Source organism: Crinia signifera, chromosome 12 (genome assembly GCF_055691185.1).
Source record: "Crinia signifera chromosome 12, ASM5569118v1, whole genome shotgun sequence".
Lineage (NCBI taxonomy): Eukaryota > Metazoa > Chordata > Amphibia > Anura > Myobatrachidae > Crinia > Crinia signifera.
In genome coordinates this window covers 56,099,218-56,126,383 of record NC_139228.1, presented here as the reverse complement: position 1 = coordinate 56,126,383, position 27,166 = coordinate 56,099,218, and the positions used below count along the sequence as shown (strand labels likewise).

General features: G+C 46.0%; 1 protein-coding gene across 16 annotated transcripts in view; it reads left to right on the top strand.

The window, feature by feature from the left end:
- Window positions 1–11,335: 11,335 nt before the first annotated feature.
- Window positions 11,336–27,166, top strand: part of NRXN3 (neurexin 3) — a 289,777-nt gene continuing 273,946 nt past the window's right edge. For 8 of the 16 annotated variants that reach the window (XM_083166934.1, XM_083166933.1, XM_083166932.1 and 5 more), the window contains exons 1-4: window positions 11,336–11,649; window positions 16,330–16,491; window positions 18,814–19,252; window positions 21,849–22,232. In XM_083166934.1, coding sequence (XP_083023060.1) covers window positions 16,390–16,491; window positions 18,814–19,252; window positions 21,849–22,232 — 925 coding nt within the window. In that variant the 5' untranslated portion in view covers window positions 11,336–11,649; window positions 16,330–16,389. The remainder of the gene's footprint in view (window positions 11,650–16,329; window positions 16,492–18,813; window positions 19,253–21,848; window positions 22,233–27,166) is intronic. The other 8 variants (XM_083166926.1, XM_083166938.1, XM_083166927.1 and 5 more) reach the window with 1 other exon arrangement.

The following is a 27,166-nucleotide window of genomic DNA, read 5'->3' as shown; positions in this document are numbered from 1 at the left end:
TTCTGTGTATTTAGGATGACATTAATTCCATATTTCAGACATTCTGGGTGCGATTGGCAAATCTACTGTTATACAATAGAATTATTACAGAATGTCCTTTATCTGCCATGAGCACATCTAGGGGATTACTTATTAACGCATGAAAATACGTAGAATTGTGTGAGGTAAAGTACCAACCAATCCGCTGTTTATATAAAAGGCTAACTACTCCTCACCTCGCCAGTGACCAATAGAGGCCACTACATGGACCAAATTACTCCTTTGTGTGCTAAAAGTCACAGCAGAAATTGAAAGCAATCTTTGCAGGGACAGTGACCGGTTTCAAACATGCTGGATATGGAGAGAGGGAGCTGTGAAGACAGAGATTGGGGGTAGGAGCAGATGAGGACTGGGGGCTGGGTGGAGGGTTTGTGGGCTAAAAAAACGGTCACAGCTCAAAGTGAAAGTAAAAACTGTCACGGCTCAAAGTGAAAGTACATTGCAGAAGCCGTCATTTTGACGGGCTTTGAACTAGTGTACTGAATATATAACGGTGACTAGGTATACGTCAATAGGTTGACACTGTGTAGTCGGCGTTGACATATAGAATGTCGAAACAAGCAAAAGGTCGGCATGGCAATGGTCGGCATGCGTTGTTACATCATCATATCACCCCCACAGTAACATAGTAGCGATAACTCGGCACCCCAGAATTAAATGTTGACACCGTGGGTCGGCGGTTTGGTGCACCGTCCGCCTCCACTAGCTCAGGTCAGCTGAGTGCCCTAATAGCGGGCGAGGAGAATGTCACCCTGTGATATCTCAGCCCACTGCTGGCAGAATGGGTATAGATTTCTGTATTGGACAATGGCAGGCGGTGACCCATGAAGTCCCCCTGAGTCTTTCACAGACAATCCATAAACACGCTCTCGCTCGTTCCTTTCTTCGTTTAATTACTGGTGCAGGGAAGATCTATTATTAGACATCCTAAAAGATCATTATTCCAGGCCTGGGTAAGGGTAGCTCTTATCTCCTGTAATGCAGGGAGGCTGCGGTGGGCACCTGGTGTCTGCCCCACTGATGCCCTCTTCTGAATGTAGCGTTCTGCCTTTGTGTATTCCCACTGCTGATCATTGGCTGCATACGGCATGTTGTGTACAAGGAATCTTGGTCTGAAACTGTCTATGGTTAAAGGATCGAAGTGTTTGTGATGCAACAAATTCATGTTTTCTGTTTTTGGGTGAATACCGAACATACTGAAGATCTTACATTCTAATCTAAGGTAACAGCTTGGCTGAAGGAGAGACGTTCTAGGCTCCACTGATTTCAATTCATTTATTAATTGAATTAATAGTTACACAGCTGTGATTCACTTCATAACACATGAAATGAGCCAGATAAAGTGATGCTTTCTGATTCACTACAAGTGTATTTTCCTCTCTGTGTTGAGTTTATTATTTCTCTTGCATTGCAGTTTAATGTGAGTAGTTGCATTGGATTCTGACATGGAGTTATTTATTTACAAATTTCAGAACTGCATGTGACGGAACAACTCATTCCACATACACTATGAGGTTAACATTCTCTAATCCCCCTATCCCGCACCACTCCCCCTGCCCTCCTAACCCCATGTCTCCATCTCTTCTATTCGGGTCTCTCCAATCCCCCTATCAGGCACCTCTCCCCCTGCCCTCCTAACCCCATGTCTCCACCTTTTCTATTCCGGTCTCTACAATCCCCCTATCTCACACCTTTCCACCTGTTCTCTTAACCCCATGTGTCCATCTCTTCTATTCCTTCCTCTCCGAATCCTCTATCCCACACCTCTCCAGCTCCTCACTAACCCCATGTCTCCACCTCTTCTATTCCTGTCTCTCCGAATCCTCTATCCCACACCTCTCCAGCTCCTCACTAGCCCCATGTCTCCACCTCTTCTATTCCTTTCTCTCCAATCCCCCTATCCCGCACCTCTCCAGCTCCTCACTAGCCCCATGTCTCCACCTCTTCTATTCCTTTCTCTCCAATCCCCTATCCCGCACCTCTCCAGCTCCTCACTAGCCCTATGTCTCCACCTCTTTTATTCCTGTCTCTCCAACTCCCCTATCCCACACCTATCCAGCTCCTCACTAGCCCCATGTCTCCACCTCTTCTATTCCTGTCTCTCCAACTCCCCCTATCCCGCACCTCTCCAGCTCCTCACTAGCCCTATGTCTCCACCTCTTTTATTCCTGTCTCTCCAACTCCCCTATCCCCCACCTCTCCACCTGCTTTCCTAGCTACAATTCATTTTTTGCCCCTTTCCATACACAATTTTTCAGACTCTTATAATCCCACCATTTATCCTTTTCACCTAAACCCTTCTTTTAGCTTCTGTGCCTAACCCCATATCTCTACCTCTTCCCCTGACCCTATATCTCAATATTTTATCCTATCTGCATCTCACAGCCTCTTCCCCTGAACCCTATAGCTCAACCTTGTCCTGTAAAATCACCTGTCATCCTTTTTCCTTAAACCATCTGTCATCTTCTTCCCCTAATCCCATCACTTAATCTCTTCCCCTAACGAACCCCATCTCTCAACTTCTTCACCTAACCACATCTTAGCCGAACATCATCGTTTGACCTCCTCTTCTAACCCAATGTCTCCATTTTGTATATCTTTTATATATTTACACATGGTCTATTCTTTCCACCTCTTCTATGTCCTCTTTTCCTCCTACTCTTCTATCTTCATCTGTTCATCTCTCCTCCCTACCTCATCTCTTTATCTCCTTGACCTCTCATCTCCCCACCTGATCTATATGCCATCTTTCCACCTCCTTGATCTCTCATCTCCCTGCCTCCTCTGTCTGCCATCTTTCCACCTCTATCTCTTGTCTCTCTACCTCTCATCTCTCTCCCTCCTTCATCTATCATTTCTCCACCTCTTCTACCCCTAAACTTCCTACCTCTTATATCTCTAATTCCTCCTAACCCCTCTACATTTTGTCTTTCCACCTCCTTTACCTCTTGTCTCTCAACTTCCTACCTCCCCTACTTCTCATCTCTACACCCATCTACCCCTTGTGTCTCCACCCGCTCTACCTTCCATCTTGCCACCTTCTTTATACATTTATCACTTACCATGCCTACACTACTCTGCCATCTCTACCTCCTCTGCATCATCACTTATCATGCCTACACTACTCTGCCCTCTACACCACCAATTACCATGCCTACACTACTCTGCCATCTCTACCTCCTCTGTACCATCACTTACAATGCCTTCACTACTCTGCTCTCTACCTCCTCTGTACCACCACTTGCCATGCCTACACTACTCTACTCTCTATCTCCTCTGTACCACCACTTACCATGCCTACACTACTTTGCTCTCTACCTCATCTGTACCACCACTTACCATGCCTGCATTACTCTGCCCTCTACCGCCTCTGTACCACCACTTACCATGCCTGCACTACTCTGCCCTCTACCGCCTCTGTACCACCTATTCCAATGCCTACAATACTCTCCCATCTTTACCTCCTCTGCACCTCCACTTACCATGCCTACACTACTCTGCCATCTCTATCTCTGCTGTCCCTCTGCTTTAACTCCCACCATCTTATTACGCACATCTTTATATTGCTTTGTACCTTCTCTCTCAGCCTGCTCTGTACATTGATCATTGTCTCCACAGTTCCTATTAAATACACCTCTCATCGCTCACTCCATCCCTCATCTCCACCTCTACTCCTCCACCCATCTCCTCTCTTCCCATCATCTCCCACAACCCTCTTTGTATTGTACATTGGGTATGGCGATGTACAGATGCCCGGTTCTTCCTCTGTATGGATAATCTTTGCTCATTATATTGTTTCCTGTAGTCCGCTGTCACATTGCGCTAGGTTCTGTATTACATTATCAGACATCACCTGCTGACTTGTATCAGTCAGGAAATGGTTAACATGTAAATTGTAGCTCAGGTTCTACATCCCGTAGAAGCTTTCTGCATTGTAACCTGGGAAAGGAAATAAAAGCAGATGTTGTGGAACATAAAAACCTAATTGTTTTGTCAATTCATTCTTTTGTGTTCACCTTTGTAATACAGAACATTTCTTTCATGTTTGTTATTTAAGTTACTGGGCTTTAGAAAATGGCCAGCGTTCCTTTAAGCTGTATACCCAGACCCACACAAACGAACGGCTTCTGTTTGTAGTAGTCATGCTTCACTTATTTTTAGAATTATGTTGGATTCATAGCTATTGTGTATTTTGTCAGCTGGGCTCCAGCTAATCTCGCTGCCTGGGGACCTCTGCTGGTCAAAGTCTGGTACTGCATATGTGTCCCCTTCCAGCTGTCAAGGACACAGTGTTTGTGCGATCTCTGGGCTGTGAGATGATGATCATGCTGAAACAGAACCGCAGAGCAGGAAGGGTTCTGATTTCTGATCTGGTTTTCTCTCCTTAAATCCATAGACGGCAAATATTATATCTCATTTGGTGAAGCCGATGCACTATTTGCAGCTCTGTGCTGCCTTGTCGGGAGGGGTGAGGTCACCTTACTGGCAGTGGTTTCCAAACCTAGTCCTCAGTGATCCAACTGGCCCACATGGGAATGAAGGACCCCCCCCACCCCGGAGGGCCCTACTTCCTCTAGGGGTCAGGTTCAAGATTTTGCACTTCAATTACACATTATACATACTGTATGTTAAACTACTTGTCCCATTTCACATGCAGGTGAAAATTTCACATGCACATATAGTACGATTAATTTTATGGCAAGGTTGTTGGTTTGTAGTAGGATGAAAGAAGAACCGGTTCATTTGTAACCAAAATTGATCCATATTGACACATCCAGTGAAAGAACTCAAGGGCCAAAAGTCAATTTTTAAGCTGGATTTTTAAACAAACAATACAATGTGCAATTGTAAATGATCAATTCATCAGAAGCGGAAAACTTAATCTTTAAAATGGTACTTATGGCATTTATGGACTTTGGTTAAGAATGAAGGCAAAAAATCATAATATTAAATTTTAGACATACCTCAGGAGGAGCCCTTCCCCTCTTATTATAGAAGGGTCCGGGTCTCTGGGCGACTTGTCTGCAGAGACAGGGAAGGACGTGCCAGGGCCTCTGTACAGAGGCCACTGTTGCGATCCCTACTGCTTTCTGCACCTGAGGTCCGGAACGTAAGCCGTCTTTCTTTGTGTTGCCTTTGTATGCCCAACTGTTAGTACCCAGCTGCAGCTTTGCAAGCAGGGATTCGGCGTGGGTGGCTGGTTCTCCAGCTTGTACTGAAGTCCAACATGCACTCATCCTGCTGTAGCTGCACAGAGCTCCTGGGGCTCTGCTGCCGGACGGGACACGGTGTCAGGAGCCGGTCTCCGACTGGGGTCGCGTGCGTGCGTCCTGCAGCGAGGCTGAGCTGCACTAGCTCTAAGTAGCTGTCAGGTGGGGGTGGGGGGGGGCTAGACACCAGTCTGGTAGCAGTACTGGTGGTTTATGTTAAATATTTATAAGTTAAAGTTAAGCCTTCCATGGTTACTCCATCCTGACAAGGTGCCAGATGCGGCAGCCATTTTAGGCGCTCTGTGTAGGAATTACCCTGGATAGAATAGATCACCCCTAAAAGAATTACCCAAAATGGATGATTTCAATGTATACTCAGGTCCATGTATTTTGCATCCCATCCACAAGTGCACCAGATGAGGCAGCCATGGTGGGAGCACTACGAAGGTTACACTGTAGGAGGCGAGCCATACAAGGACTCAATGCATACTGTATATTGGAAAGCAAATACTTGTGTAGTAGTATGATAAACCCTGCACAGAAACATCCACGTGACCCACATCATCCTGCCCGCAGAGATACCATCTGAGGCAACCAGCTTGGTGCACTGCATAGGTCAGAGCTAGCAGGGGGTGCAATCTGTGGAGGTACGCATAACAGGAATAGCACATGGTGGGGTAGATGTATGCTGCAGGAGGGGGGGGGGGGAGACATGAACACACCTTTACACTGACACCTTTACAAGGGACTGATGGGGGAAGTGTTGCTACATAGGGTGGCCCTGGTGCTTCCCCTTACAGCTCCATGGTCACCATGAGGGGTAGGGCTGGGGGTAGTCCTGGTGTTCTCATGGCAAAGGTGAGTTGAGGCCACATGATGTTCCTCAATTTTGGGGGTTTTAATGCAGACCTTCAGAAGTAATGTTCATACCTCCCAACATGACCCTCTCCAGGAGCTCTGTTCCTGCACTTCCTCTTAATGTACGATTGCCATCACCTGTTTCACACAGGTTAAAGGATAAGAAAGGTGTTTTTCAACACAGGTAATGACAATCATAAATTAAGAGAGAAGTCCAGAAACAGAGCCTTGTGTCCATCCTGGAGAGGATCATGTTGGGAGGTATGAATGTTGGTGTGTAATGTTGGAAGATAAAGGATGGCTGAGATGTTACACTGTTACCCAGTGAATGCAGTTAGGCTATAGGGGAGGCAAAAGGAGTGTCTCACAGCATTACCTGTTAAGTGTCCAGGCTGTGCAGACTGTTGGTGTTGCTGGATCAAGTAACAATGCAGCATTTTTTTGGGGGGATTTCAGTGGAGGTTGAAGAGTTTCCAGTCCTTCTGTTTATCTCCAGTATATCTCTAATGTTATATTAATATCTAATACTTAATACTTGACATCTAAAGACTACACAGCCAAGGCTTCACAGCCAGAGAGGTTGAGGTCAGAAGAGCTGAAGAAGTTCCGGTGCTTATATGTTAGCCGGGCGCCCGCTGACAACATAGCTTTGGCTACGTTATCAGCGTGGCCTCGGGCAGGGATTGTGCGGCGGGCAGCCAGGGGGGTTCACTTACATAGGGGGGTCGGCGGCGAAGTCTGTAGGCGGCGGGGAACAATGGTGGCGCTTTAGCGTAGTCACCACTGGGGGAGCATCACATGATTTCCCAGCTCCCCCAGCTAATAGCGTACATAGCGAAGATGCTGGACTGGGGCGGCCGGGACTGCGGGGAGCCGAGTGCTGGAGACGCCGGGATAGTAAGTATATCATGCACACTACACACACACTTACACAATCATATGCCCACTATCCACGTCATAACCCCAGTGTCCACGTGGGCGTGGTGTTAATCTTATAAAGTGTGGCGAGCGCAGCGTGGCGAGAGGACATGTATCTGCGGGGCTCACTGTGCTCGCCACGCTACCCACGTTTCGGACTCGGTGGCTCTCTGCGTTCGCCACACTTTATATAATTAACCTGGTTGTCCGTGTGTGGATTAGAGCGCCATTCAGCGCAAATGTATCTTTGAACATGAAGCTTCCACATTCTGATGCCATAACTTCGACGTATCCTGTGTTTTTACCTCTGCTTTTTATTCCCATGAACCGCTTTCATCTGAAGTGTCTCCGAATGTCTACAGTATCTCTATCTATCACCCAATCCCCTCCCGCCAATCCCCCCCCCCCTCCTTGCTGTCTCTGTCCCTCATCCTCCTTTCCTATTGAAATGTTTTCCTGCCCTCAATTCTCAAGTGCATTTGCCGCAGAGCTTAATGTAAGCGCAGCCATGTTCGATTAGACACATTTAACAGAGCAACAAGTCTTTATTGTGTTGTAAATCGTCTTATAGATCCCCTCTTGCTCTTACCAGCCACTGAATACGTGTCAGGCCCGGGCCAGGATTGTTCTGCGGGATCCTCTCTGTTTCCATAAATACAAGAAGGCGATGAACAAAATCCGCTTCTGATGTAATCACTAATAGCAACATTGCCATAATAACAGCGTTGCTTGTTATCCTCACGCCATCTGATAATGAAGTTCTGATCAGTTACTATGTTGTTTCTATTACGGAATCTTCATTTCCTATTTTTATTTGCTATTTCATATATGATAGGTGGAAAAAGTGAGGGGTGGTGGGAAGGGGGGTGTTACGGAGGCCAGATGGAGCCCTGCCCCTACCTGTACAATAGCAGCATTGTAACATAGGGCCTTATTCTAGTTCACTCTTTCTGACAAAATCCTTCTTCGATGGACAAAACCATGTGCACTGCAGGGGGGCAGATGTAACATGTGCAGAGAGAATTAGATTTGGGTGAGTTATTTTGTTTCTGTGCAGGGTAAATACTGGCTGCTTTATTTATACACTGCAATACAGATCTCACTTTGAAGTAAAACCCCACCCAAATCTAATTCTCTCTGCACAAGTAACATCTGCCCCACCTGCAGTGCACATAGTTTTGTCCATCATCTAAGAAGGATTTTGTCAGAAAGAGTGAACTAGAATAAGGCCCATAGTAACATAGTTGGTGAGGTTGAAAAAAAAGACGTCAGTTGATCAAGTTCCACCTGTTTGTGAATTGCTGCGATGCACTGATTATAATGTGTCAATTTTGAAAAAGAATTCTAAAACAGACTTGAATCAAATCACTATATTTTTCATTTCAAATTCCAATACCCTGAATGGTTGTTTCTATCCCACTATTACACATTGTTTTAAAAAGGTTATAAACCTGGATACTTTTTCCATCTAAAAATGTGTATAAACCCTTTTAATAGAATCTGTCATCACACCCTTCTCTGGAATTCCATATATTATACTGCTCCCATACTATTTCAATATTCTAAAGGCAGGCATGTCCAAACTATGGTCCTCCAGCTGTGAAACTACAATACCCATTATGTCTTGCCACAGTTTTGCTATTAGGAAATGCACAGCATGGCATGCTGGGATGTGTAGGCATGGCAACTATGGCAAGGCAGATGGAGGGCCACAGTTTGCCCTGCCTGTTCTAAGGGGTTCATGTACTAAGATGGGAAATATATGGAAGATGTGATGTTGCTATGAACAGCCAATCCAAATCTATCCAATTCTATTATTATAAATAAGAAGTAGATTCTGATTGGTTGCCCATAGCATTATCCCGTGTGAAATAGAACTCCGATCTTAGTAAAGAAACCTGTAAGGGTTCATGGGCACGCCTCCTGTGATCAGTACCTGGGCTCTGCACCGCCCTGGCTGCCCCAGTGACTGATGTTAGTGACCTGGCTGCTGAACGCCCAGAGGCCACCTGCAAATGTAAATTCCTGGCTGCGGCTCCAGTTCAAGGTGACTGCTGTGTTACTACGGAGCCGTTACCCTTGGGAAGTGTGATGTTATGAAGGGGAAGACGGCTTTGTTGGTTTGTGTTTTCCTGTGTTCTTATTTCCTCAGCGCCTGAGGGGCCTCTCAGTGCGAGTGATGTATGGCCCCCACCACATCCAGCTCCTGCTCCCTACAGACCGCATGTTACACGCATGGAGGCCAATAGTGTAAAGCGTTACATTTACTGAGAGTGCTCCCATGGGACTCTGTGATATAATCTCACTCTGTAACAGGAGTAGACGGAGCCGCAGCTCCTGGCATTGTGTCAGGGAGCCATCAACGTGCACTTTACAGGAGTATGGGATGTCTGAGGCCGGGGGAATGAATAACTGGGACTGTGGTGGATGGCGTGAGATTCCTGTGCTGCGTGTGCGCGGGTGTGGTCATGGAGTAATATACATTATTTTATGTTATGTTAGAGACACACACAAAATATAAGGGGTTAATTCAGATGCAGTTGTGACAATGTGTAATAGACACTGCTGCATAGCATAATGTGTAAGGGGTACTAACATGTGGCATGCACTGTATAAGCGGTACTAAAAAGTACCACGTGTGCAGACGGGTCCAGTGATCGACAAAGGATGGAGTTTTCCTGGCCTCTATGGCAGGGCGATTATTATCAAATCATCAGACCACGGGGTCGCACAGTCAGCCAATGGTGTCGCAGATGAACCAGTACTGCGTTCCAGGATGCAGCTCGGATCAGTAATGCAGGGGGCTGGCGTGATGCCCCCTATTGTTTTACTGTTACAACTGAATCAGCCCAATAATGCAATGAGACACATCTGGAACCCCAAAATGCATCTCTGACCGTTTCTCATGTAAAGTCTGCGGTTACTTTGTGAGTGCTGGAAAGTGCGACCGGCCGCGGGATGGGAGATTAGAAATTACTATGGATAGAAGGAGGATTAGCTACAATTGCATATTCATTTACAGCACACAGCTTACTAAACTGGCCATCAGCAGTATATACGGGAGATGTATGGAACCTTATAGACAGTGGAGATGTTTCCAGTAGCAACCAACCAGCTTTTAACGGTATACTCTATTTATCCCTCTGTAATGTTTGATACATCTTCCCCGATCTGCTTGTAACTTGTAAGTCGCAGGTATGTCCTTTGGAGTTAGTAGTGGATACAACTGTAAGGTCGACACATATGAGTTCGACATGCATTGGCTCAACCACTGAAGGTTTGACATGGCTTAGCTCGACACATGAAATAGGTTGACACGGCTACGGTCGACATAAGCATTAGGTTGACAATGTCTTGGTCGACATGGGCTTTTCTCCTTTTTTTGTGATCCGACATGTGCCGACAGGTGGTATTTCATGCCCTATGATCCACTAGGCACCATGCCCAAAGCATAGCAAGTGCAGCGGTACACTTTGACGGTGTCCATTTCAACTATGTCAACATTAGGACCAAAAAAGTGAAAAAACCCACCTTGACCTTTTGACTGTTGACCTAGTTATTGTCGACCTAATGCTTGTGTTGACGTTCCAACCCTGTCGACCTTAGCCATGTTGACCTATTTGATGTGTCGACTAAAGCCATGTCTACCTTCAGTGTTCAACCCAATGACCCATACCCAATACAATGAGCTGTGGGTCTGATTCGGGTTGGTACACATGTGCCTATGCAGGTGCGTCTTTCTAGGTTACAGACTTGCTAATCATTTAGAGGGAAGCTGGCGCCCAGTATAGATGCCCGGCGGAACCATAGGAATCTTCAGGGGTTGCCCAACGGCTATGCAGGCTGCCCGCAAGAGTAGAGTTACTGGCGCCATGAATCAGGCCCTGTGCCTGGTGCCATCCAATCAAAATACAGGACATTTGTCACTGAGAAATGGGGCTTCAGGCAGAAGATAGCAGCAGCAGTATTGGGGTTCTCAGGTCACCCTATAATAACCTAGTTACTGGTATATAGAGTACACAGATCACATGCTTCCATATAACATGTTACATCTCTGCTGGAAATAAAATGTCTGTTGTTAACCCTGCCTGCGCTGACCTTGGCATAAAGGCTCCGCATGGGGGATTAGAGTTACTAAGGCTTCCAGAAATGATTTGTTGTGCTGCTGTTGCCGATAGCAAGCCATTATATGCTAGCGATCATTGCTGTACTGCAGCCCGGAAAGTGATGGACACAGTCCTCAGGTGGTGTATTACTTCCATGATGGCGCCAACTCATCATTATTGTCCTCTTACAAAGCATCTCTCTTCCTTCCCCTGCAGCAAGAGAGGAAAATGTGGCCACGTTCCGCGGCTCCGAATATTTGTGCTACGACCTGTCCCAGAACCCAATCCAGAGCAGCAGCGATGAAATCACCTTGTCCTTCAAAACCCGGCAGAGAAATGGGCTCATCCTCCACACCGGCAAATCCGCAGACTATGTCAACCTGGCGCTGAAGGGCGGTGCGGTCTCCCTGGTCATCAATCTGGGCTCCGGGGCCTTTGAGGCCATAGTGGAGCCAGCCAACGACAAGTTCAATGACAACGAATGGCATGACGTGAAGGTGACTCGGAACCTGCGCCAGGTAAGAGCGTTACGCCTTTGGCGCCTCCTTCAGGTGGGTGTGACAATCTTAGGAGGAGGAGGGGGGGGGAGTCTAGTGTTGCAGGATTACAAATGGCTCATATATATAAAAATAAATGCGCTGTGTTGGTTTCACGAGTTCTAGAGCTGCGACACAAAGTGGCGTTTCCACCGTTGAGATAACAACCGACTCCGCCATGCCGGTAATTGTGTAAAACCTACATAGGTTGTGTTTAACACAATGGTTGATGCTTTATATTTTTATACATTATTTGCACACAGCTTATTGAATACAGCAGACTAGACTCGCATTCACTTCTCTATCAGATAAAATACATGTTTATACGACAACACAGACACAGGCGGCAGGAATCCAGATAATCCGCAGCGAGCTCAGCATCACGGGGAGCAGACATCCGCTCCGGGAATAAGTCTGGAACTAGGCGGCTCCATCTGATTGTCCAATCGCTTGTTCCGACCAGATAAGGGAGCATCGCTCTGCCAGCCCTAACACAGGGGCTCCTGAGTGACTAGTCCCTGTGGCCAGCATACAAACATGTATCCGCAGACACGCTCATCCTGATACTTATGCAGCGCTGTCCACAACATACCTGCTACAAAAACATCCGTAAGGTTATTTAAGAGACGATTGTAGACGATATAACTATTTGTGGGTTTATAACATCACGCCCGTATCGAGGTGGGGTGGGGGGAATTGACGCTGTGTTTTTCTTATCCTGCGCTGATGACGGAGAATCTCTGTGTTGCGGTGACTCAAATTGGCAAAGCACCGCTCACAGGCCAGGGGGACGTAAGTATGCCACGTAAGGGAGCACATGGGTGTGTCAGGAGGAACGACTCTGTGTGTGAGAGGGGGAGCGAGAGCGGTGTGGGGGGCAGAGAATGGAGTTTATTTTTTGAAACTATAACCCCAAATCATTCATGTAATGTTTCATTGCTACTAACCGGCTCCTTTCCAGAGTGTACTAACACCCTCTAACTGATCACCTTTATCTGTTCTCTTTTATTTTGAATTTATTTTCCGTTTTGGATTTGACAACCCTCCTGTTCACAGTTATTCAATTTGCTTTTTTCCCCACTTTTCCGCAAAGCACTCAGGCATTGGACACGCTATGGTAAACAAACTACATTGTCTGGTAGATATCATTCTTATTTGTCTTAATTAATTTGCTGGATTTGCGGTGTGGTTTTTTCCTTTCTATCTTTTTCTTGGCATATTCAGTGTTTCCTCTGATCCCCCTCCCCCCGTCCGCCATGGAATAAATAAATATTCTGTCTGTGCTATACGTGGGTATAGATACACGACTGATATATATTATGTATATGCCCCCCTTCCCCTGGCATTTCATGTTCAGTCACTCCGGCACAGCTATCTGTGTCCGCCACTTCATGACATTTGTTTTTTCAGTCCCCATCTATTTATTTGTGGCCATGTCTGGCGGTTCTGAGGCCTAGGATAGGTCTCGAACTCCTGTAAAAACGAGTGGTGGTCTGGGGTGATTTCCCCCACCCAAGAGCTTTCTTTTCCCACTCTGCATGCCGTTGTGTCTACATGTTCTCTGGAAGGCTGGAATGCTGGTGCACAAATTTTTTTTCCCTTGGGGTTGTCCTCCATTGCCCGCTCACACTCTTTATTTTTGAACCTCTGGCCCTGACTTAACCCCTCTCACTATGGTTCTAGATTAAAAGGTCTACAGCAGGCCTGGCCAAACTGTTATTCTCCAGCTGTTGGAAAACTACATATCCCAGCATGCTGTACCAGTTTTAGACAGTATGTCTACTGGAAAAATAACAGTGGCAGTGCAAGCTGGGATGATTAGACAGCCACAGGTTGGCCAGACCTGGTCTTCAGTGTCTAGGTCAGGGATGGGGAACCTTTGGCCCTCTAGCTGTTGTTGAAGTACACTGGCCATGCTAAAACTGTTGTAGGGGATGCTAGGATACGTAGTTGAAAAACAGCTGGACAGATAGACAGTCATTAGGTCTACACTAATAGATCAACATGCACAAGGTCTACATGGAAAAAGTCGACATAAGTTTTTCCGGGTTTTTGGTGTCAATGTTGACACCTGAGCACACAGCCCCCCACTTAGGGGGGGTATTCAATCATGGGCTACGGCTGTCGAGCTGGCCCGACAGCTGTGACAGTGTCCCGTTCCTGGTCTGCTCGACTGAGAACAAGCAGGCGGGATTCAATGTCCCGTCTGCAGTGGGATGAGAAGGGGGCGTGGCCACGAGCTGCAGCCGGGAAGAGGCGATCTGCAGCTGGGAGCTCGTCACTTCCCGGCCATTCTTGGCAGAAAGAGCCCGACTGCTTGTGAAGTCAGGCTTGTTCTGCCGAGATACCCTATAAATAGGGCCCCGTAGCCATCTCCCCCATCGGGAGATGGCTGCAGGAGATTGAATACCCCCTTAGTGTAGCTCGTACCCTCGTCATGCTTACTGTTATCATTCACGTGGATGCTAAAGTAGGAAAAAGTCCAAAACATTTTAAAAATCAAGAAAAACTCCTGTGTTGACCATAGGCACGTTGACCTTTTGTCACGGTCAGCCTTGTGCATGTCGAGGTTTTGACAATGTCCACCTTGTCCATGTTAAACTTTTACTAATGTTGACCTTTTGATGTTGACCTATTGTCTATCTAGACACTATCGATGTATCATCCGGATGCCCACCACTTTCCACTAGACTAGACACCAAGGTGTTTCAATTATTATTATGAGCGGGGAATCAAACATGAATTCAATGTTAGGAGGTCTCTGAGAAGCAATAGAGAACGTAGGAGACAGAAACAACAGCAGTCTACTGATTGGTGAGCTCCCTCCAGGCGGACTGTCACTGTCGTAGAGAAAAGTCCTAGAGTAAGTTTATTATTGGCCATTTGGATCTAAATTTTTAGCGCCAGTTGTTTGGCATACAGTATAAAATACAACCAATTACTTTCTTAGTAAATAAAGATGAATAGCTTGTTCTATAGTCATGATGGAGACTGATTCCCTGATATGGTCAAGGTTCTGATCTTTGGAGGTATCTGAGTTATGGCCCAAGGTACAACTTTTTTCCGTATTAAGGGCCAGACGGAACAGGAGGATGGAGGAATAGAATGTAACACTTAAACCATATTTACTCTCATTACTCTGCTTCAAACCATATGCCTAAATCCTCAGCCAATCAGCACTCCAGCCTCCCCCATCATCTCATCCCTTCCCCTCTAACAGACTAACCTGATAACTCATCCCCATCACGTGTCATCACCTGGTTGGATGGCTTAGGAGATGTGGCAGGGGTAATACTTGGGGTGAGATCTTCCAGTGATGTGTGTTTGGGCAGCTCTTCTTTATCTCTGGTTTGGGTTGGAATGAGGAGACTTTCCCATGCTCTGTGTGTGCACCTTGATTTCCCATCCTTACTATCCCTTTATTGCTGGTGGACTCAGTTGGGTTCAGCAATAAAGATAGATGTAGTTTTCTATATCTTCATAGCTTTTTTTGGGTGTGGCGGGACATATTGTTGGTGGTGGGCTGTGAATATGACTGAGGTGGTCTAATAAAGGCTTGCTGTGGATGTCTGTGAGACCTATGAACATGTCAATAAAACTTTCAACCATTTCCCCTCCGCCAGTGAAGGGTTTAAACTTTTTGGACCCAGTAGTGGGGATGGTTGATGTGAGCACCTGAACACGTGAAGCCTCCTTGATGTTCTAATCTTTTGTTGTTGGGATATAGACTATGAAGAATACACAATCATCCTAGGTCAGCAGATACACTCATAGACCTTTCAGGATTAGGCTCTTCTGTTCTACACGTTGGTAAATCTGAGGGTTCGTGCCACATTGCTTACCCACCCTTCTTCATTAGGATAGGTTGTCTCCATAATAGTGGGATCCCGTCCTAAGATTACATGTCTCCTTATCCTGTACATCTCCTGATCACTATCACATCTGTTGTCCAAGAACATTGTCAAGAAGGAATACACTGTCCTCCAAGAAATACATGCACATGTCACCAAATTAATATAGGAGGATGTGGTCACTTTTCAGGACAGTTAAGCTATTGAGGAACTCTGGTACCTTTTGGGTCTTATTGGTAAACCTTAACGATCTTTCCTGGCTGCTACATGTGGCATCACTTTTTTTTTTTTGTCAAAACATTGACCGTAAAATTTGAAAGCAATGGTCACGTGTTCAGCTGGCCACATACATACGTGTGACACAGCATTTCATATTCTGGAGAGACCCCTGGGGGGTGCACATGCTGTATTCTGTCACGTACGATCAGGAATAATATTAAATATCCTTTGATGTTGATGGTGCTCATAAGAGCTGGGGAGCTCCTGTAGCTCTAACTATGTTATGTGCGGTAAGTATTGGTATCTGAGGGATCACTGAAGCAGCATGTTCCTCTTCAGGGGATGATGTTCTCAAGGTGAACATGAAATGCTACATTGTTATGTGGATTGATAGGGCTGTCCCGGAGGGTCCTGGAATTGCTGTTCGGTCTCTCCAGCTTGGGAGGACGATGTGAATGGTCATCTAGAACCAGGCTACATGGTGATAGAAGAATTGCTTTTACTATGACCACCAAGTCCAGAGGAGAATCTCGAGCCCCCCTCTGTGTAAAGCACTGTCGGGAATTACGTTATGTTGCTTTTTCCCCATAAGGTGACCATATCGGTGGATGGGATCCTGACCACAACTGGTTATACGCAAGAGGATTACACCATGTTGGGATCTGATGATTTCTTCTATGTAGGGGGGAGCCCCAGCACGGCCGACCTACCAGGGTCCCCTGTCAGCAACAACTTTATGGGCTGTTTGAAAGAGGTAAGTGACCTTCTCGATTACCGTGGCCAGTCCCACGTTTTGTTGGGTAAGATAGTAGAGACTTCTAGTGCCACACACAAAGAGAAATAACGGAGGTGCACTATTCAAACATTATTTAATAAAATCGATCTTGGCCAAGATTATGGGCTTACCCACCGTGTCCAGGTAACCTCATCATCAGGGAGGTCCCCAAAATTTCTAAGGGTTTGAGTCCAGTGTATCAGGATAGTCTCGGTCATTGGGGGTACTGGGATGAAGTATCCAGTGGTATAACTATAATTATGGTCCCCCTCCTGCCGGAAAATTTTCATACTGCTCATTGTCAGGTGATCCTTCTGGCCCTCCCTCCTCCTCTCCTCTGGTAGCCAACACCACTGGGTCTGTCACTTCTGAAGCCATTAAAAATGTCACTCCAAAAATGGCCACCTCCTCCTCTTGCATCCTTAATAATTGTCTTTTCTGAGGTGGTGGCCATTTTGGGTGGGACATTTTCAATTGGGGCATGTGTGCTGGGACCGCAGAGAAGTATCTGCAGGTCCCAGCAGGGCTGTAGCAATAGCCTGGCAGACCCTCAGCGCTCACAGCTACCCAACGCAACCATGGGGTCAGCGCAGGCTATTGCTACAATAACAGAAGTAAGCCAGTGTGTCACATCGGTCTGTGTGTATAGTCTTAGTCATTGTTAATATACGGATGTTGTGTTGATACATCTGGATAGTCTAGGACATAGAGGACTTCTTGGTGCAGCACCAGTCCAGGGCGACACGCCATCATTCTGGTTGTAGGTATTAGCCCACAGTGAAATAACAGAGACTTTATGGTGGTCGGGAGGATGAATGATTACATCACTGCGCTTATATCACACATGTGCAATGTGCTAGAAAACGTTTGTTCCTTTCCGCCTTCACCCGACAAGTGTCACTGGCATCCACACTCCCGTACTGATCTGCTGCAGAATTGGGCTCAAGTCCCTGGTTCTGGGTTATTGGGTCACTGCGGTGACCACGGTGTACGTGGCTGTTAGACTGTGTCGGGGCACATTTCGCCTGTGAGCATATGATTAATAGCTGCATGTGCTATAACTTTATATTACACCCGCCCGCAGCACCAGCCACATCTGCCTTCAGCAGCTATTTAAATCTGTTTTAATTCTGCTAATTGCAATACATGTTTTTGGATTGCTGACACCTGCAGGGTTTAGAATAATGGGTATTTTTATGTGTTTTTTTTCTTCTGTCTCGTATTCCTCCCGTGTTTAACCCCCGTCTGCTCCGCCGCTGTGTTTTTTAAAGGAGAACTGGTTATTTTTTTTTCCAAATATTTTTAGCAATGCGCGCAATATAATTAGTTCTAGAAATGTATACAACCATAAAAAATGGGTTGTTATATATGGGATTATATTTAGCGGTTTTGTCCCGATCCTCCTTTTCAGTAAATTCAAGAAATACAAGTTATAAGGTTATGGTAATACTCTACACAGAGCTTGAAAGCGTTTTCGATGATGAGCTCCCTCCATCTTGCATCTGTCGTCTTCTTCCTGGCAGGCAGCCATTTTGCAAACCATACCTGTTGTTATAATGGAAATTTAGGTGGTAGAAGGCACCTTGCACTCAAGTACAGGAGCTCCGAGAAGTCATGAGATTAATGTCGCTCTCTGTGAGGGTGTCCAGGTGGAGGCTGTGACCGGTGCGTTTCGCCGTGGCAACAATCCCAACTTTACTGTGCCACGATGAGCGGCATTGTCAAAGGGGGAGGAGCGGTCAAATTGATGTGATTTATCATGATTGCATCACCGAGCCCACAGATCGTTTGCATCAATAAGGAAATATGGGAGGCTGTTCTAGTATCCTGGAGAGCTCCCTACAAAATGGCCGACTTGACTTCCTGTTTCTCTATTTCATCCCTGTGTCCTTTCTACTTTCTATCAAAATATATTTATTTCTCTCTCTGCTATTCTTCTTTTGGCTGTATTATGTTATTATATTATATCTGTCTTTAATTGTTTGAAAATTACATTGTAACCATGTTTTATGGCCAACTATTTGTCATTTACATTAGTTAAATGTTATATCCTGTAATTATAAGGAAAGTTCTCTATTAGTGTCACCTCTATACCATCTGCTGGCTAAGATGGTATCATCTGTGCACCGGTCCAGGTGTCTTCTGAGAACCCACCACTGCCACTAATGGTATGAAGCATTTCCCCAATGGCCTGGACTTAATCACAGCCACACTTTCAGTTCCCTGTAGATACCATATGATATTGTATAATGTTTAACTTCTAAGAAGTCCAAAATTCCAACGTATTTCTTTGCATGGCAGGTTGTATATAAGAACAATGACATCCGTCTGGAGCTTTCTCGCTTAGCGAGGATTGGAGACACCAAAATGAAGATCTACGGTGATGTGGTCTTCAAATGTGAGAATGTGGCCACTCTGGACCCCATCAGCTTTGAGAGTCCAGAGGCCTACATCAGTCTCCCCAAATGGAACACCAAGAGGATGGGCTCCATTTCCTTTGATTTCCGAACCACGGAGCCCAATGGCCTCATCCTCTTTACCCACGGGAAGCCACAGGATAGAAAGGACATTAGGAGCCAGAAGAACACAAAGGTAGACTTCTTTGCAGTGGAGTTGTTGGATGGCAATCTCTACCTGCTACTGGACATGGGCTCAGGGACCATCAAGGTGAAAGCCACCAGCAAAAAGGCAAACGACGGGGAGTGGTGCCACGTAGATATCCAGCGCGACGGCAGATCAGGTACATGTTTCGCTATGTTGGATTCCAGGTACCCATAAAATTATATATTATGCTACAGGTAGTTATTTTTTTTTCCATTAATGGACACACTTTTTATGAGTAACATATTTCTATGATGTCGTTGAATGAGCAACTGGCAGTGGTTGTCTTCGGGGGGGCCGCCTAGTACAGGGCCAGGGCAATTATGTGGGCACATTGCTATAGTGCAAGCAATTTGCTACACATTGAATCGCTCGCCTGGACATGACTGCATTTTCGGGACTGCTCCCAGGAAACCCTCTGGCCTACCTCCTCTGTGGTCCACTGCCCCATTATGTCATCGCCATGATTTTTGGAGATTTTCTAATGGTCAGAATTAAGCCCTTTGTCCGTAGATTTGCAGAATTATATTGGTGCTGTAATAGGTTGCTTTGTTTCAGATTTATGTGGCAAAACGTCCACCTGCCATTTACAATGCATCACCATTGTGCTCTGGAAAATTTGGTGAACTCTCCCTGTGCACCTGCCATGTGACCTGGAACATGTGACATTCTGTGTGATTTGCAAACTGTGACCGTTATTTGAAGCCACCCAGCAAACCTTTTCCCTGTATAAAACGGGCACTTCAGCTAGTAGATCTTAAAAGTAGAAAATTATTTTGCAGTTAGTAACAACTCCATAATATGCCCAGTCCAATGTATAGTTCCTGCCCACAGAGCTGACAATCTAACCTGTTCCAGCATTGTCAGTGACTGGTTTCATGCAAATTGAACTCAGTGACCACATACCTGTCACAGCTTTCAGACCACCCAGCAGGTCCTCTTCTTGCCCCCATTATCTGACCCCACCACCATTACACGAAGAGAGTTAACATTGTGGAGGGTCAGTGCTCGCAGGGTGTCGTGTGTGTATCATTGTGTTATATTTGTGCAGTACTAGCATATCTAAAGACAGCAACTTGAGAAGTCAGATCAATATGTACCTGTCTGGTGCAGGAGCCAGGCACGGGTTTGTACGCTGTACGGAGTCCACGTGGAGAGCGGCCTAGCTGCCCCTCTTAGTTTGATCAAGCAGCGGAGAGATGAGCTCTCCGGATTCATACACCGTCCCTGTTGTATTAACCTTTATAATGAAAACGCTCTTGACATTTCAGATGTGCGGAGATCGCTGCCTCTCAGTCATTAAGATTGATTGAATTATCCCTGCACAACACGGGTCTGTAAATACCCCAAAGAGGTTACACTTATACTGCATTATACAACGATAGATGCCCCCGAGCAGTATCCCCCTCCTTGAGGGTTTTGTATGGGTACCCCATAAACCATCTCCCCAACTGCAGCAAATATCAGAGGCGCCTGGTGCAAACACCCTCCGCTGGGAAGAGTTTTCAATCTAGCAGCGCTCATTGTATCATTTCAGCCCTGAATTGACCACATACACCCCTGATTTCATATAATATATGGCTGGAGTTATGGACCTGGGGCAGAGGGAGATAAATGATCAAAGCAGAGTTCAAGGCTCAGGGTTCATTTCCATCGGTCTGGGTGGGGTCTGGTGACCGTCATATTATCGGAGGTCTATAGTGCACATTGTTCTGAGAGATAATGGACTGAGGCCCTGTAACCCGCAGCGGTTTCTCCCCACCAGTAACAATAAAAGCGCTGGCTGCAATTAACTCATTAACACTAATTGCACCAATCGGAAGGGGGATGTCCGAAATGTTTGGGCAAGAGGCTAAGTATTACTTGCAGCTCCGCACAAACACTGCTCTGTTATACAATCAGTGTGCCCTCCACGTCTCTCCCAGGTACTGTCCGTGTGCTGTAGTTCTTACATCATAGAGCACCTTTGTATTACGGCCCTTATTCAGATCTGATCGCAGTATAAATTTGTTTTCAAAAGTGGGCCAAACCATGTGCACTGTAGTTGGGGCAGATGTAACATGTATAAAGAGAGTTATATTTGTGTCAGTTATTTTGTTTCTGTGCAGGGTAAATACTGGCTGCATTATTTTTACACTGCAATATAGATTTCAGTTTCGACACACCCCACCCAAATGTAACTCTCTCTGCACATGTTACATCTGCCCCACCTGCAGTGCACATGGTTTTGCCCATTTTGAGAACAAATTTGCACTGCGATCAGATCTGTATAAGGGCCCATGTGCGTGGTTCTGAGGAGGGAGTATATTAAAAAAGTAGCCAGTAATTTTGCATCTAGACAACCCATGTTGCAATGCATGGGTAGCAAATATGTTTATTATTTTGCATGCAGGGTAAATACTGGCTGCTTTTGCATGTAGCCCACACACGCACGCTGGACAGTGTTATTCTTACACTGCATTTGGATCTGAGGGATAGATGTGATATCAGTGCATGTAATGTGCGCCAATACCGATTCTCCCCCATGTCTGACTCTGGCGGTGTAAGCCGATACACTGGTAACCCAAATCTGTCCTCGCCTTTTATAGCTGCCCCAGCGCTGCAGGTGTTTACCAACGGGCCAAAGTTGCGTGCTCTCTTTTGCTTTGGCCCAGCCCTGTACCCGGCCCTATAGTTCTTGTTACAGTGGTTGGATGATTTTTGTATTCATTATCTTTCTGTTTCCTTTCTCACAGGAACCATCTCTGTAAACAGCAAACGCAGTCCGTTCATCGCCAGCGGAGAAAGTGAGATCCTGGACTTAGAAGGGGACATGTATTTAGGGGGCCTTCCAGAAAACCGCGCCGGACTCATACTGCCCACTGAGCTGTGGACCGCCATGTTGAATTATGGCTACGTGGGGTGCATACGTGACCTGTTCATTGACGGGCGCAGTAAGAATATTCGGCAGCTGGCAGAGGCGCAGAATGCGGCAGGTGTGAAGTCCTCCTGTTCGCGGATGAGCGGCAAACAGTGCGATAGTTACCCCTGTAAGAACAACGCTGCCTGCAGAGATGGCTGGAACCGGTTTGTGTGCGACTGCACTGGCACTGGGCACTGGGGAAGAACGTGTGAAAGAGGTGGGTGCTCGTAAATACCTAGAGACTAAAGATTAAATCTGATCACTGTCCCATCCGGAACTTCTGTTTATATAGCCACTTCCATATTGTATGTTTATATATGTGTATATATTATTCAGTGTAACAGTATGGGATCTGCGTTATTATTGTGTCTGCAGTACGTCCTTGCCCCTTCTATAGCCATTGATGTTGAGGTCCCTCCGTGGCATGTGAGGATGTGATGGCCTTCATTATTAGGGGTACATCAGCTGTCCTGTTAAGTGAACGGCTCTGAGGTCACTTTCCCATACTGACCTGTGTATGTTACTGTACATGTATAGAGAGGATACATACAGTATGGGAGTTGTGTATTATGTATACTGCCTGGCTGTACGAGTGTATCCTTACAGATATGTAATACCCATGCCAAAGCCATAGAAATCCCCCACTACTATAGTTGCTGGAGACCAACCCCCCGACCACAGAGGGAAGAGCCTCGGCGAGGGAGCATGAATAGTCACCTCCATGATTTAATCTCCTTTGCTTTGTGATGTGATCCTGATTAGATCGGAATCGAATCGCACGGCAATCAAAAACCATTTGATTTGGACTATATAGTCTTGCCTGCACAGTCTATTTTTCTATGCTGTTTCCACTAAACGGGAGCGCGAATTGGGATCAAATCGACATTGAATGTGGCTGAAAAATGTTCAGTTAGTCAAAATCGCACCGTGTGTACGGGGCGGCGTAAGTGTAATTGCTGCTGATTTGTGGTAGGCTATGGTGTATAGCAGGGATGGCTATGGTGTGTAGCAGTATACAGTACAGAAGTGCTACTGTGTAGTGTCACATGTCCCAGTATACCGTACAGAAGTGGTGCGGTGTAGTGTCACATATCCCAGTATACCGTACAGAAGTGGTGTGGTGTGGTGTAGTGTCACATGCCCCAGTATACCGTACAGAAGTGGTACTGTGTAGTGTCACATATCCCAGTATACAATACAGAAGTGGTACTATGTAATGTCACATGCCCCAGTATACAGTACAGAAGTGGTATTGTATAGTTTCACATATTCCAGTACAGTACATAAGTGGTACTATGTAGTGTCACATATCCCAGTATACCGTACAGAAGTGGTGTGGTGTAGTGTCACATGTCCCAGTATACCGTACAGAAGTGGTGCGGTGTAGTGTCACATATCCCAGTATACAGTACAGAAGTGGTACTGTGTAGTCTCACATATCCCAGTATACCGTACAGAAGAGGCACTACTGTATGTAGTGTCCCATATCCCAGTATACAGTACAGAAGTGGTATTGTCTAGTGTCACATATCCCAGTATACAGTACAGAAGTGGTCCTGTTTAATGCCACATGCCCCAGTATACAGTACAGAAATGGTACTGTGTAGCCTCACATATCCCAGTATACAGTACAGAAGTGGTCCTGTTTAATGCCACATGCCCCAGTATACAGTACAGAAGTGGTACTATGTAATGTCACATGCCCCAGTATACAGTACAGAAGTGGTATTGTGTAGTTTTACATATTCCAGTACAGTACATACTGTAAGTGGTACTATGTAGTGTCACATATCCCAGTATACAGTACAGAAGTGGTGTGGTGTAGTGTCACATGTCCCAGTATACCGTACAGAAGTGGTGCGGTGTAGTGTCACATATCCCAGTATACAGTACAGAAGTGGTACTGTGTAGTCTCACATATCCCAGTATACCGTACAGAAGAGGCACTATGTAGTGTCCCATGCCCCAGTACACAGTACAAAAATGGTACTGTGTAGCCTCACATATTCCAGTATACAGTACTGAAGTAGTATTGTGTAGTGCCACGCCCCAGTATACAGTACAGAAGTGTTACTGTGTAGTGTCACATGTCCAAGTACACAGTACAGAAGTGGTACTGTGTAGTCTCACATGTCCCAGTATACAGTACAGAAGTGGTATTGTGTAGTTTCGCATATCCCAGTACACAGTACAGAAGTGGTCCTATGTAATGTCACATGCCCCAGTATACAGTACAGAAATGGTACTGTGTAGTGCCACATGTCCCAGTACACAGTACAGAAGTGGTACTGTGTAGTCTCACATATCCCAGTATACAGTACAGAAGTGGTACTGTGTAGTCTCACATGTCCCAGTATACAGTACAGAAGTGGTATTGTGTAGTGCCACGTCCCAGTATACAGTACTGTGGTACTGTGTAGTTTCACATATCCCAGTACACAGTACAGAAGTGGTCCTATGTAATGTCACATGCCCCAGTATACAGTACAGAAGTGGTACTGTGTAGTGTCACATGTCCCAGTACACAGTACAGAAGTGGTATTGTGTAGTGCCATGTCCCAGTATACAGTACAGAAGTGGTACTGTGTAGTTTCACATATCCCAGTATACAGTACAGAAGTGGTCCTATGTAATGTCACATTCCCCAGTATACAGTACAGAAGTGGTCCTATGTAATGTCACATTCCCCAGTATACAGTACAGAAGTGTTGTGTTACTGTATACTGGGATATGTGACACAAGTGGTACTGTGTAGTGTCACATATCCCAGTATACAATACAGAAGTGGTACTGTGTAGTATCACATATCCCAGTATGCAGTACAAAAGTGGTACTGTGTAGTATCACATATCCCAGTATGCAGTACAGAAGTGACACTGTGAAGTGTCACATATCCCAGTATACAGAACAGAACTGGTACTATATAATGTCACATATCCCAGTATACAGTACAGAAGTGGTGATGTATCTGTGTATGGCAGGCTGAGGCTCTAGGAGAGCAGTGACGGGAGAATTGCTTGCAAATTATTGCACCACAACTATGCATCCATGCACTTGAAGACCTACATGTTCCAGGATGTCTTCCATACCGTTAGGATGTACTGCACCCAGCCGGGCAGCTATTTTCCAATGAATTTCCCCAAGCAGCCATCCGCGTCTCTACGTTCTAATCCCGGAGCCCAGAGGGCATGTGCACGATAATCCGATAAGATGCACACGGAGGCCGAGCCAAGGCTGCAGCATGAACTCATCTGGTTAATGGGGGTATTGTGTGGCACAGGATTAACCCCTTATGCCCTGGGGTAATGCCAGTGGTGCCAGCCAAAATCCTGAATATAATCCGGGGTGCACCAATCACCTTGGCCAGGATGCATGTGTTATACATGGGCGTCTCCTGTAGGATAGTATTTATATCCATATTCCGTATACTCCTCTCTTTCTCCTCTGTGCGACTCTTGTAGACCCAGTGGGGGGCGCTCTCCCCTATTCTGCATGCTAAACCCTTAGGAGTCACAAAACCTCTTGAATTGGGGATTTCCTGTAATCCCTGTGCTCTGATTTATTCCATTTAACCCTTCCTCTGCCTGGGGAGCCGCAGCCTCCAGTAACGTTAATCAGAAGCAGAGAGAGCGCTCTGCGTTGTGGAGTTAATCAGTCGCCCCTCTCTCTGCACACAAAGCAATTGAAAGATTAGAGATTTAAGAGCATAACCCCACGCGCTTGTAATAATCTCAGCGGAATTTATCCTGAGAATAAGAAACAGTCTGTAATCCTCATAGGCACTGCCCGACCGTCCCTGCGTTATCCTAGCAGCACGGCGAGCCTGGCTGCATCTCACAGCACACCCACAAGCCTGCTTATAGAGCATCACCCCCTGCTCATGCATTTCGCCGTCACTGGGCGCTGCATTGCGTCATAACCCCACCTACTATGGCACGTTTCACTGTACACTAGGCATCATCGGTGCTTAGCACTCGATGTGTAGCTGTTTAACTATGATCAGTAATGATTTCTCTATGTACTGTCTTGAAATTGATGTATATCATAGTAATTGTCTCTTCATTCCTCTGCGCACAGCGCCAGTGACAGGATTCAGTACTGGGAGTAAAATCCACCAGGTCCAGAACAGCAGTGATCAGATTTATCTCCGCCCCAGAGAGTCTGCTAGCTGGGCCTGATAATGTGGTTGCACAAGTAATCCTGATATCTCTTAGTAGGAAGAGACCACTGGTTGGGTAACCTAGAACCAAAGGGGTTAACGGTTTACCAGTTTTGTGATGAAGATTGGATTAACCTTGTTCCTTATACTAGTTTCCTGGGTTAGAACTACTGTAGTTTAGTGTATGGAATTGATGGTTGCAGGTATGACATAACCTCATGTGTGTGACATCAGTGTGCAGGTGACACAACCAGGTGTGCCTATGACATAACCAGGTGTGCCTATGACATAACCAGGTCCATGAATGACACTCGCCGGGTGCAGAAAGTGCCGGAAAATGGGTAAATCCAGCTGTTGCAGGAAAGCCTCTAAGTTTATTGTGTTGTGCAAATGTTTTGGTGACATTTGGAGTGGGCTGGTATGGTGCCCCCCTCCTTTCTGTGTGTGATCAGCCCTCCCTTTCCCGGCTGTGTCCCAGGGCTATAGCTAACATTTACTATACTGGTTAGATTATCTTCCTTCTGTAAACAGCCGCTGTCCTCACTAGTGTCTGTCTGTATTTGTAATTCTGTGTGTGTGTCTGTAATCCTGTGTGTGTGTGTGTGTGTGTGTGTGTGTGTGTGTGTGTGTGTGCGTGTGCCTTTAATACTATGGGCCTAATCCTTTGTGTGTGTGTTTATGTGTGATACTGTGTGCAGGCCTCTGTGATACTATGGGCCTAATCCTGTGTGTGTGTGATACTGTGCGGGCCTCTGTGATAGTATGGGCCTAATCATGTGTGTGTGTGTGTGTGTGTGTGTGTGATACTGTGTGAGGGCCTCTGTGATACTATGGGCCTAATCCTGTGTGTGCGTGTGTGTGAGTGTGATACTGTGCGGGCCTCTGTAATACTAGTGTGGGCCTAATCCTTTGTGTGTGATGCTGTGTGCGGGCCTCTGTGATACTATGAGCCTAATCCTGTGTGTGTGTGTGTGTGTGTGTTAGAGATACTG